The sequence below is a fragment of the Cuculus canorus genome, chromosome 3 (genome assembly GCF_017976375.1).
Source record: "Cuculus canorus isolate bCucCan1 chromosome 3, bCucCan1.pri, whole genome shotgun sequence".
NCBI lineage: Eukaryota > Metazoa > Chordata > Aves > Cuculiformes > Cuculidae > Cuculus > Cuculus canorus.
In genome coordinates, this window is record NC_071403.1 from 95,816,503 (window position 1) to 95,829,636 (window position 13,134).

Sequence of the window (13,134 nt, forward strand, 5' to 3'; positions counted from 1 at the left end):
TCTTCCTTTCCCATTGCCTTCATTTAACTTTGTGTACTGCTTGCTTTCTGGTGTGCAGTTTTCTTGAATGAGTGTAGCAGGGATGATGGTACACTGCAGTAATTAAATGAGCTGTAGAAATAGAGGGTAAGTCTGCAGCAAAGGTGTTTGGCTAGAAAATCCAGTTCCAATACCCCTGCCATGGACAGGGACACCTTCCACCAGATCAGGTTGCTCGAAGCCTCATCCAACCTGGCCTCGAACACCTCGAGGGATGGGGCAGCCATGACTTCTCTGGGAAGTACGGTTTCAATTGTTAATATTCAGGCTTCTTTCCTTTTTTTTTTTTTTTATTCTGCACTTGCTGGCATCTTCTAGTTTATTCTACAACTGGTTTTTGAAAAAAAGAGAGTCTTCCTGCTGCCAATGTGTAGTTCTTTGGTAAATAAAAGTGATTTAGTATTAATTCATGAGAATTTCCCAAATGCCATATTAGTCCAAGTGAATGGATTTTTAAATGAAATTTCCTCCCTTGAGAGGGAAAAACTATCTAATAAAATGAAGGCCCTGGATATCGATGTAAAAATGGCCTTGCACTGTTTTATGAAGTGAGAAACGGGAAAAGAATATGAAGATGAGACAGGTGGAGGAAAGTGCCCTTTCATTATTTTGGGAGCCTATTGTTCCAGGTAGAGGAAGGCTGAATTGGAACTCCCTAAATAATTTACTGTTTTCACTTTCTTGTAAGTCCTTTGTGATGCACAGAAGACTCATTACACCACTGAGGAAAGTTACCTGCATGTTGTTTTTTATTTCCCTTCTGTCCAGACTAGTGTGGTTAACTATATTGACCAGAGAGCTGAACCAAGAAGTGACCAGCTGTTTTTTGTGGTATTCGAATGGAAAGATCCTTTTATACAGACTGTTCAAGACGTGAGTAATGCTAGTTACTTTGTGAATCGTTATCTGACTGTATGTGCTCATGTTTGCGTGTATATGCCTCTGTTACCTCACTCCAAGCAGAAATATAGAGGAAGTGTGAGGTTACTTCTGACGTTTCAGTCCAGGCTGTTCCTTACATCCAGCACTGCATGTTCTGTGGAGGTCAAGAGCATCTTGTGCCTTTCCCTTGGCCTGGTGATACTCAGCATTCTGTTTGTGACTAGAGGTACACAGAGCTAAGAAAAAGCGTGTGTCCCTGTGCTCAAGCAAAGTGTAGCTTCAGGTCAAGCCTGAAATTTTTGCTTAAAGAACAGTGCTTGGATAATGATTTTTTTTTCATTAATTGACAAGCAAGAATCCCAGACTTACATGAGAATAATAAAAATAGCCTAGTGTAATTTTTTATTTTAGAACAGAATTTGGATCTGTGATCAAGTGTACCAAAAGCACTTCAAAATGTAACTCAGTGTGCTGCAGCCAGAGGCGTAGGATGTGCCGGACAAGATCAGTCACTGAAGTGCTTAAAAGATGTACAGGTGTGTGCTGTAGGTACATATGCTTGGAACATGTGAGCTGGATCTGTTTTCCCGGTGTTCTGGAGAGAAGGCTGGATACGTTTGCCCTCCCCAGATAAATGTAGAATGGTAGAGTGTGCAAACACAATCTGTTTAAAACTTAGCATTTAAACTGACCTTACCTGCCAACCACAGCCAAATCCACAGAGTTCTTGTTTTCTTGCCCAAAACCAGAGTGCGGCTGCAGACCATGTGGAGCAGGAGTTTGTCATTGCTCCTTTGCACTCCTGCTGCTGTGTCTGTGCTAGAGCTGGGCCCCCTCCCCTTCTTGGCTTCGAGAGCCCAGTCCTATTCCCAGCACCTCGTGCTCCTCTCTGTCCGATGGGGTTCACACCTCTGCCGCCTTGGAGCTGGAAGCTGCCCTCGGTCCAGTGTTTCCTTTTGCTGAAGAGGCCATAGTTCACAAGCACTGGCAGCCAGCGCTGCTGCCTTTGGGAAGATTAACAAATACAGAAACGCTGCATAAGGCCTTCTGGCTCAGGTGGTGACCTGTGGGCACTGCACTCATGCTGACTGTCTTGAGTTGCAGACTCTGTGGCAAGTCCCAAAGCTGTGTGTGCTACTTTATTGCTGCCTAAGCCTAAGCTCTGCTTGCTTCATCCGAGTTCCTAGAAGTCATCCTTGTGCCTAGAGGTGTGAGAAGAATTGCAAACTATACATAAACAGCTCCTCTGGAACCAAACGTAGTTAGAAATAGAAAATACAAGGACAGGCAAAGAGAGTTGGGCTTGTTCAGCCTGGAGAAGAGAAGCCTCAGAGGAGATCTTATAGCAACCTTCCATTACGTGAAAGGGGCCTACAAGAAAGCTGGAGAGGGACTCTTCATAAAGGCCTGTGGTGACAGGATGTGGGGGAACAGGTATAAACTGGAGAGGGGCAGATTTAGGCTTGATATAAAGAATTATTTCTTCACGATGGGGGTGGTGAGGCATTGGCACAGGTTGCCCAAGGAAGTTGTGGATGCCCCATCCCTGGAGGTGTTCAAGGCCAGGTTGGATGGGGCATTGGGCAGCCTGATCTGGTGGGACGTGTCCCTGCCCATGGCAGGGAGGTTGGAACTGGATGATCTTTAAGGTCCCTTCCAACCCAAACTATTCTATGATACTTGCTGTAGGCTTGCAGAAACAGTCAAAAGCTGGTTTAGCATTACAGTGCTGTTTTACATTGTCTTGTTAAAGCTTTCCAGTAGTTGCTTCTTTCAGCTTTGTCTTCTGGAAGGTCATCCTTAATATGACTGCTGATTTTTGTTAATCTTTAATATAGTAAGTCTGTAACCTTAAAATTAGTAATGTAACAGTATCTCTACAGTGTTAAACAATTAAAGGAGTTTAGCAGCTGGTACAATGTGTCTTCTTCCTGATGGAAGGAATGAGAAAACCATAGTGGGAGGCAGATGTGTGGAGAAGGCACTACAGGCCCCCTTTGCAGCATAAAGGAATGTGCTGCAAAACACTTCAGTTTGAAAGATGAAATTGTTATTGAATAGGTGTAATATCTGCTGAATCAGATGAGGGGAATAATACTTTTAATCTTTTTCAGATTATCACAGCAAATCCTTGGAACATGATTGCTCTTCTTTGTGGCATCTTTTTGGCCCTGTTTAAGGCAGCAGACTTTGCTAAGTTAAGTGTGAAGTGGATGATCAAAATCCGAAAGAGACATCTGAAAAGGAGGAGTCAAGCAATGAACCACATAAGCTGAGACTCAGACTGCCTTTTAACTCTTCATAGCAGGAGGGATAGAAAATAACTGGAATAAACTCCAATCAGCAATGCAGCAGTTAAAGATGGAAACCAGGTGTGTTTTCTTCCATAAAAACGACAGCTGGAGGAACAGCTGAGTGAAGTGGCCTCTGAACTTCAACAAGGAGCTAACTCTAGGACAGATCTAACAAACTCATGCTTTTCTATTCCAAATTTAACAAGCTTACTTCAGTGTATGGGGAGAACCCAGGGGAAGGAGGTAATTCACTGATGTTCAAAAAGTCAGTGCTGTAGTGGTTAAGTTCTAGAAAAAATGGATGGTGTTTGTGTGCTCCTCAGAAGAGGAGGGTTTTAACTTCTGCGTGAGCCACGACCTGCAACTGCTACTGTAACGCAGTTACTTCCTTGACTGTGTTTAGTGGAAGGTAAAGCACTCAACAGAACAGCCTGCCCTCCCCTCTCCGAAGTATGTATTAAAACAAAATACACTGGAATTCTATTACGTGTCATTTTTTTTTATTTAAAACATAGTGACTTTAATATTAAAAGAATACTTCTAATAAGATATTGTGTACATTCCTTGAAAACTCTCCATATCCAGGTTCAGCTGGAGCTTTACAGGAGGTAGGCAAGGCAAGGGTACTACTGCCAGAGGATAAGGTGAAAATTAATCCAACCCAAGGTAAACTCAAGCAACTCAGTACCTGGGTGCCTGAGCTGATGATGGAATTCAAAGTCTGTCTTTCCTTGTTGTTCCTAAAGTAGTGAAAAAAAATCATCTTTCATCAGCCTGGCGTTTCAATGCGATTCTCTACTATAGAAAATCATGGAATCACAGAATAATTTGGGTTGGAAGGGACCTTAAAGGTCATCCAGTTCCAACTCCCCTGCGATGGGCAGGGACATCCCACTAGACCAGGCTGCCCAAGGCCCCGTCCAGCCTGGCCTGTGTGCTAACAAACTGTGCTGGGGTGGTGTAGTCTTTTTCTTCCTTCTAAGTCCCTTGTTCCTCTGGATACCCAACTCAGAGTTGTGGAGGCTACAGGGCAGCAGTGCATCACTCTGTGTTTGCTCCGATGGCTTTGTTGCAAGGAGCGGAGCACACTAACTCTATTTTGCTTCTTCTATCCTCTACTATCAGAAATTACTCCTCGTTCTTTTTTCTTTTGTCTAAGGAAGCATTTTAGAACTAAATTTGCCATGTTTGGTCAATACAGAGCCTTGATTTGCTCTGGAGCAAAGCAGGGCCCTGTATTGACCAAACATGGCATTAAACAAGGGAGCAACCATTCACAGGGATAAGAGGAAAAAACAAACGGGAGCACTGGCTGCCACCATGGAGGCAGCATGCGGGTTCTCCTGTGTCCAGACAGGTGGGGCGGGGGGTGGTTACAGCCTACTAGTCACTTGTAGTTACCACTCCTGCCCCTTCCCCAGATCCTGTGTTGGTGCTTCAAACAGCTCATCATGGTGGAGTCTGAGCTAATTCATCGCACTCTTCTGCAGGAAAAAAGATGTTTGCATGTAGGAAGAGGTGGTGTCATGTTCAGTGTCTTGCAGCGATGGTTCTGGCCCAGCAGGGCTAATCCTGTGCCTCTGCCTCAGACGAGGTAGTTAGCACCGCTCACAGTAAGGGGATGAGTCTGAACCAGAGGGGAGCTAAGACCAAACACTCCACTGCTGAAGCAAACTGAGAGCTACTTCATTCCTAGGGGTTGGTGTGGTACAGAAGGGGACAGAAAATCAGAACGGGGGAGGGAGGAATAGGGAGGGAAAAGAAAGAATAATAAACACCCCCCACAAACTTAGACCATCCCTATCAAGGAAATCCCTGCTGATTTTGCTATGCAACAGCCTACACTGGTGGGAAAGCATGCCACTGACTTCCTTGGCCTGCTTACAGCCCTTTGCCTTCCCAAATACACTGTTGAGGACCTGTTCTACAGGTAAGCTGGAGACAACTGAGTTTTCTTGCTGATTGATGAGAAGCCCAATGTGAGCCGACAATGTGCGCTTGCAGCCCAGAAGGCCAACCGTGTCCTGGGCTGCAGCAAAAGCAGCGTGGCCAGCAGGATGAGGGAGGGGATTCTGACCCTCTGCTCCTCTCTTGTGAGACCTCATCTGGAGTACTGTGTCCAGTTCTGGAATCCTCAACATAAGAAGGATATGGAGCTGTTGGAACAGGTCCAGAGGAAGGCTACAAGGATGATCAGAGGGACGGAGCACCTCCCACATGAGAACAGGGTGAGAGAGTTTGGCTTATTCAGCCTGGAAAAGAGAAGGCTTTGAGGAGACCTTATAGTGACCTTCTGGTACCCCAAGGACCTACAGGAAAGCTGGGGAGGGACTGTTCACAAAGGCTTGTAGTGATAGACTGGGGCAATGAGTATAAACTGGAGAGGGACAGATTTAGACTAGACATAAGGAATTTCTTCACCATGACAGTGGTGAGGCGCCGGCACAGGTTGCCCAGGGAAGCTGTGGATGCTCCATCCCTGGAGGGGTTCAAGGCCAGGTTGGATGGTGTCCTGGGCAGCCTGATCTAGTGGGAGGTGCCCCTGTCCATGGTAGGGGGGTTGGAACTGGACAATCTTTAAGGTCCCTTCCAACCCAAACTATTCCGAGTCCGTGATTCTTTACTGTGTTCTTGAAGAAATGCTCTTTACAGCAGCTGTTTCTTGGCTTTCACAGACATGATTAGAAACCATCATTCGGTCAGGAATGGATGCACCCTGCTAGATGCACTTTTTGTTCTTTTATGCCATTAAGGTCAGAGAACAAAGCTGGAATGAGAAGGGAGTACGCTTAAATGAAGGCTACGCTCCTTTCTGCAGTATTTAAAGTACCTGGATTTTTTTTTTTTTAAATAAACTACCCAAGTAATCAACTTCAGTCACTACATCTCGGCTGTCTTATAAAGACATCTTGTTAGCTGAGCAGCCAAGAAACCTCTTTTTCATAGAAGGAGTGATTCTAACAGCAAGTGTCACACACCTTGAAATAGCCTCTTCCTACAGCTACTGTGTTGGTTTTCTATTCCTTCCTCTTCATGTCCATATCAATACATTTTTTAACAATTTCAAGTGCCAGTAATTTGTTCTTAGTACCACTGGGAGGTAAGAGTTAGATTCCCCAAGAAGTATATAATTTATTTCCTTTACCCTGTAGGACAGCTGGAAAATAACTTATATTGCAAATTGAGGGGTTTACTTTACTATGGAAAAAAGGCACTAAAGTACAGAACTGAGGTAAACAAGAGGGCCACCCCCTGCCGAGCTGGCAGAGCACACCCTTGCAGGCCCCAGGGGGGTTTAACATCCTGCATCAAGAAGCACCAGAACAAATAAAGGACTTTTTTCCTCCCAAATTTTGGGCAGTCATATACCACGGCAGAGTTGACTTTGGTAGCCTTTTATATAAAACTGACGACTAGAGAGTAGCAACTACTTGGTTTTGACCAGCCGGAGTTTATGGAAGGGAAAACCACTTCCCATTTCCTCTGTGAAACACAACTACTTAGAGACAAAAATAAATTAACAATAAAAGTGAAATTAAGTCAACTTAAACAGAGTAGTAGTGACTTTTCCCGCCTCAAAGCTGTTTGAATAATGCCAGTAAAGCAGCCAAGCACGAGGTAACAGCAGCTCAGGCCAACCCCCATCTCATAAAAACAAAAGCCCAAGCAGCCTGTGCCTCCAACACTCGGTGAAAAGCCACAGGTTATTCAAGAGCCATGCAGTTAAAAGGTTGTTTGCAGAGGTCATTCTAATTCTCCTGGTCTTTATAAACACAAAAATGTGATATACAGCACTAAATACAAACATAAAGACTTTATTGAATGCTGCTCAATTCCCCAAAGATCTTTCATTACAAAAGTTTTCCACACAACTGCAATTTAAGAGATTGGAATGGTACTCTGATAAAAGATGTGAAAAATACTTGATCAAGTAAACAGACAAGACTTCTATTGTCAACTTTCCACCTGTAAGAAATAGACTGCATTTTCTTTAATTAAAACAAGGGACTATTTATTAGCATCCTTCTCTCCTTACTACAAAAAGAGTAATCCCAGTTTTGGTCTCATTCTTTAGCCTATGAGATGCCAGAACTAATGCAGAAACATCCTGGACAGTCTCTCAGCAACCTACACCGATCTGCAGGGAGTCCCTGGGCTGACGAGGAGCATCATTGATGGGCTCTCTGGAGGAAGCTCCATCCTCAGCTGTAGCAGGAGGAAATCTCTTAAGTAGCCCAGGACTAAGAGGCAGCGAGAACCGGGCAGAGACACTCACCAAGTGGTGGAGGTCAGACACACAGACCACCCCAATCTGTTCAAGCTGATTTTCCTTCCCTACTTTGCCTCATTCTAATGTGAGCATTACATAACTAAATCTGAATCCAATCAGGAATTCAAGGACAGCACTGTCTCAGGGTTCCTTTAAGTGCTATAAAGGGCAGATACCGAATATGTCAAGTTGCTGGTAATGTACCTTGCTTTTATTTGAGAAAATACAGCACAACTAGAAGCCTTTTCTATAATCTTAACCAAAGTATGCAGCAATGTGAAAAGCACATATAAAACAAGGAAAAAAAATTTACATAGCAAACTATACCACCTATGTGCAACACAATCAAAAATTCAAGTCATATTTCTCACCACTCCCGTAATTATTTCACTCATTAAGGATGAAAATTCAGTTCTGTGAAACGTTGGAAGTGACAGTCTATCAATAATTAGACAAATTTACAATATGCTGTGGTAATGACATCACCTAACTGCTGTATTTAAATTCAAATCTTTACATTTGCCAGAGAAAAAAGCTGGCTGCTTCTATTATACTGACGAGGTTTCTTTTGCAAATCCTTATGTATTTCAAAAGGGTACAAAAAAGTATGTCTGCCGAGTAGAGGTGGTCATTTCTTTTATTTGGCACTTGTACTGTGTGCGTTCAGTACGTTGTGAGTGCTGTTCTGCTTTTCTGCCATAGCCTTCTTAAGCTTTAACTCCTCTAGCTTCCTCCACAACTCTTCACGTTCCAATTCTTTCTTTTTCTCTCTGTAGGAAAGAATGAAGTGTCAATTTCAGATGTGTTCTAAATGCAATGTGGAGACGCAGTTACTGAACAACTGTGATTTACATCTAGTAATTCCTCTAAGTTTTTTCTCCGAAACTATTTTTAGAGGCAATTACAGTTTCCTCTGTTAAAAAGTGAGCATACAAGTGGGTAACGGTTAGTGGTAAAACTGTAACTTTGCTCCAATAACCTCTGAGCTACTGCTGTAGCGTGGCTTTGCACAGAAGATTGTAGTTCTAAGGAGGCTCTTTATCACATCCAAACAAACTGAAAGTCTGCATCTCTGGGGGAGAAAAGCACAGCTGCTGAAAATGACTTGGCATGTGGCCTCAGCTGGCCTAGGATAATCTATGCCCTGCTTCTCTTACTCCAACAGTACAACTTAGTAGGATGAGAGAGTATTCTCTAGCACAGCTTTCTTCAGACATCACTCCCTGAAGCAGCAGAGCCAGCACCAGGCAGGTCCTTCGCAGCAGTGGCTGAGCCCACTTCTACCACATAGGAGACAAAGTGCTCCCTGCCCAGGCAGGATGGGGTGCCAGGGCCTTCCTGCCACCTCACCACTGACAGACACACCTGCATTGGTGCTTTGTACTCGGGTGACACCCAGCAGCAAATACGTGACGAGCAGTCCCCCTACAGAACCCCACAGCCACAACAGAGAGGTTTTGTTTCTTTTCAGATGGTCCATTCTAGACAGGTATTCAACGTGCGCTTGGAAGAACAATCAGTACCTTTGCCTTTCTGCTTTGTATGAGCTCGTAAGTTCATCAAAAAGCTTGCCGTTCATTTCCATCAGGGTTTTCAGCACGTTATATACCAGTGCCACAATAGTTCTGGAACAGAAGGAACACAACCATTAGAATTACTCAAGACAAAATTAACTTTAGCAAGCAAACGTTGAATTTCTTTTTTGGACTCTGAGCTTATTTAAGCTACTAATGTAAGGTTAGCGAGTTTCCGAAACAAAATCCTTTACTATAATTTCCTCTGAAAATTAATAAAATACATATTTAAACACTTTCTGAAGTGGCATTTAACTTTACATTTCTGACTCTTGTAACAGCACAGGGTATTATTATTGGTGCTTTGGCTCTGCTATAAAGCTGTTCAATTATGACAATATTTAATAAACTGAGTTCTAACAACAATATTGTAATATTTGGGTAATGAAATAAGAGAGTCTAGAAAAATAAACTTCTGGCTAATACCTTCAAGACTGGGCAAAAGAATGCAGCAGAGGAACCACAGGCACATAGTTTAATACAGCTCCTAAAAGCTCTACCAGAAGCATTTCTGGGCAGTAGATAGTTTTGCTGCATGTGACTCATTGGAGAACTTCACCAAGAACATCAGGTAATGGTTTCTGGTACCTCAGTTTCTTTAAGAAACTGAACAGCTTAAGGAATATTGGTTGTGTCTTACCACCACCTTAGGCATTACTGTTCTTTTTGTGAAGGCATTCATATATATTAATTACCTTAAACATTGTATTGCTTATCTCCTTTAAGCCTGCTCTTAACACAGAATTGCAAACCCCACAATATAACACTAAAAAGATGTCTGTTGTTAAGCTTATCGCTAATCAAAAACAGTAGGTAAACTGTCTTCCCCATCTTTCCTCTCGCTAGCAGTTCACCTTCACACAGCAGTATGACTGTCCGGTTGTGGAGCAGGGGTGCTGTGCAGACTTGTGACCTCAAAAAATGAGTGAAAGAAAAATCTAAGGAAGTAACCAAAGGGCCAGGTTTGCCTTTTCAGTGTGCTCTGTTTGTCCATTGTGGCACTGGGAAATCTCCCAGCTACTCAGAGGCCTTACGCTCATTCCAAATGCACAGTAACCCAGCCTGTCTCTCACTTTTTTTTCCCCCCTGCCAAACACTGCCTTTTCTGTGGTTTGAAGACAAAAGCTCATGTGGATTTTTGATTTCCTGAGAAGAAAAGCTTGATTCTGAGCGAGTAGTTAGGTCCCTATTGGACAGTCAGGTGGACATTTCTCTGCTCTTCAAAACCAGATTAAAACCAAAGGGCTAGACATTCTTCCTTGAACTTCCTGGTCCTGAAAGTACACAGTAATCCTGCATCTCGCACGTCCTTCACGAAAAGCAACTTCTGCCTGCAGCTAGGGAAAATGGGACATCCTTCAAATTTACTGAGGTCCCAAGTACTAGTAGTGTTCCGAGAACTATAAAACTTGCATTCATTCTCAGCTGATACATTTGCAATTGGATAACCCATCTAGATAAATTCAGAATAATTTCAGAGCCTCCAAGGGCTTAGAACAGGACATCCCATTTACTTCAAAGTTGTGGAAGGCTTCCGCCTACTCTGGCTTTTGCCTGTAGGAGCTTTACAGTCTGCAAACTGACTTGCAAATCAATTCAGAATGGGAGACGCAAGCAAATTCTGCATTTTAGTATTTCAGTGTAATTACTGCTTCTTTCAATCATGGTATAAAAATACTACATTTAACATTCAACCTGCAGCATTATGTATAAAAATGTAGTAGTCACTCATTTCTCATCCCTACCATCCTTTGTAGTGGTAGGGAGCTGCTCTTCTCTATCTATCCCCTTTCTTATCTCACCAGGTAGCAGTAATGAATAATGTCTTCTACTTATGGAAGACACTGACAGGATTTTGTTCATCTGAACAGTTCTTTTGGTCCGAGTAGTTATTAATTTGCATTTTTAACTAATGCATAAGATCACGTGACATTACAGTATCAAGATCATGATCCCATTTCCTCATGCTTTTTCAGTTCCATCATAAAAATGCAGAACAGTCAAAGCATGATACAGCTGAAAAAAAGACATCCATTTAGGCACTCAGAATCTCATTGATTTAATCCGACTTAAATAAAAATGAAACCACATTTGCAAGCTTACAATCCAGACCTGAAATAGTGGACAACTTATCTGTTGTACTACAGATAAAGTTAAATATTACATACGGATTCCAGTGTTCTTTGGAGATCTTGTATAAACTGCCAAACATAATTGGTAGAATTTTATCAATGTTCTCCTCAATCAGACTAAGAATATATTCATTATTCCAGAAGTACAAAGCTCTTTCTGCAACCTGAAACACAAAGTTTAGGAGTCAACAACCACATAATAAATTATTACAGGTTAATTTTTATACTCCTTTTTTGTGTTGTTTACCTGAAAATGTGAACTTGACACACACTTGGATATTTGCTTAAATAAAGGCTCTTCTATTTTTTTGAATTGTGTCGGTTCTATTACATCTAAGATTTCTTCAATTTCACCTAAGAACATTATCTGTTTGTATAAAAAGAAATACATCAAAAAGTATGAGAATGTTTTATATTGGCATTGTAAACAGAAGCAAACAAGATACAGATTATACATAAGTCATGAACAAAGAACACCGCATGTAATTACTATGCATTAGACATCCATGGGTTTTTTGCAGCCTCAAAGAAGTCAATCATCAGTTTCAGCTACCAGGTTACAGCTCTCATCGTGGATTTCTTCTTTTGTGTAATCGCTCTAAACACTTCCCAGAACTGCTGCTCCAGAAGGAGAGTTTTAACAGTTAAAAAATCCCTCTATTTTATTTCTTCAAGAATGGCTGCAGAGGTTACCGTAACCCGAGATCTCCAGAGTAGCTTCTGAAGTGATAAATAGTTAATTCCAGTTTTAAATTTCAACCAGCAGAGCACTAAGTAGGTGGCACAGAAAATTTAGCACCGCTCACACAAACAGGACAAGAGTGTTAAGGGACACCACTTTTAAAGAACTACTGAAAGGATGGAATCTAGTGGCATAAATCAAAGTCCTGCTATTTGTACTTATTTTAAGTACATAGAAAACACCTGAAAAAATGAATTTCCTAAGGCCATTTAAAGTTATTTGGAAAAAGAATGTATGGATGCTTTATAGATGCTGATTTGACATCTCGATTGGATATTTGCAGATGACTACCTCCAGCCTGGTCTGTATCTACTAAAAAAATTCCCCGCTCAGAAAACTGTTTCTCTATACACTATCTTAATTGGAACGCAACTTTTAATATAGTTTTAAGATACCAACACCACAGTAAGAACAAAAACACAAAGCAATTGCATTGAGTTGCACAACAAAGATGGGCACCTCAAGAATCTTCAAGAACTGCAAGTTTTCTGCAAGATCTCTGGCATAGCTCAGCAGAGGTAAGTTGTATGAACCTGCCACACGACATTTTACATCACAGCAGACACACGCAGCAAGAAACAAAACCAACCTCTTTCTGACTGCAGGTTTTTGGCCAAAATTTGAGCAGTCCTCTGATTACCTATATTAAAAATAAACAAGTTAAAGCAGAACAAGTTTCTATTACATATTTGATAATATTTTTTTTTAAAAGTACTAGTGTGCTTTTCCTCATCCAGAGGTTCAATGAAAACTGAAAACAGCTGAATGTAGTTTCACTGAAAAATAAATTCTGCCTTGTCTCGTTTAAATATTTATCTTGTTTAGGTTATGAGAATAATTTAGACCCTTATCACTTCACAAGCCTTTGATTAATCTGTTCACATTCCGATCCCATCCCAGCACACAGATGAATTGATAGGATCTTGATAACATCAAAGCACAGCAAAATTAATAACTCCCCTGTAGCTAAATTTCCTAGAATACTTTTGTCTTCTACTCATCCGAACTTCAGGAAGCACCTTACTTGGTGTCAAGGTTTGAAGCCTGAGTGCTACACAGAGGAGCCATGGCCTCCACTACTCCCTTTTTTCTTCTACAATTTGAAACTTTAAAACTGGAAACTAGAAAAAAAAAAGTGAATTTGGAGGGGAAATACATTCCAGTATCTACACTGGAAACTACCTTAACACAAGACTGGGGA

General features: G+C 41.8%; 2 protein-coding genes across 9 annotated transcripts in view; one reads left to right on the forward strand and one right to left on the reverse strand.

Annotated features, from left to right (window-relative positions):
• Positions 1 to 6,865, forward strand: part of PACC1 (proton activated chloride channel 1) — a 28,774-nt gene extending 21,909 nt beyond the window's left edge. For 7 of the 8 annotated variants that reach the window (XM_054063863.1, XM_054063861.1, XM_054063862.1 and 4 more), the window contains 2 exons: positions 808 to 912; positions 3,036 to 6,865. In XM_054063863.1, coding sequence (XP_053919838.1) covers positions 808 to 912; positions 3,036 to 3,197 — 267 coding nt within the window. In that variant the 3' untranslated portion in view covers positions 3,198 to 6,865. The remainder of the gene's footprint in view (positions 1 to 807; positions 913 to 3,035) is intronic. The other variant, XM_054063859.1, reaches the window with a different exon arrangement.
• Positions 6,866 to 7,010: 145 nt separating this feature from the next.
• Positions 7,011 to 13,134, reverse strand: part of PPP2R5A (protein phosphatase 2 regulatory subunit B'alpha) — a 46,407-nt gene continuing 40,283 nt past the window's right edge. Inside the window, exons 9-13 of the mRNA XM_054063858.1 lie at positions 12,523 to 12,573; positions 11,439 to 11,558; positions 11,228 to 11,355; positions 9,009 to 9,110; positions 7,011 to 8,255 (exon numbers count right to left, since the gene is read on the reverse strand). Coding sequence (XP_053919833.1) covers positions 8,123 to 8,255; positions 9,009 to 9,110; positions 11,228 to 11,355; positions 11,439 to 11,558; positions 12,523 to 12,573 — 534 coding nt within the window. The 3' untranslated portion in view covers positions 7,011 to 8,122. The remainder of the gene's footprint in view (positions 8,256 to 9,008; positions 9,111 to 11,227; positions 11,356 to 11,438; positions 11,559 to 12,522; positions 12,574 to 13,134) is intronic.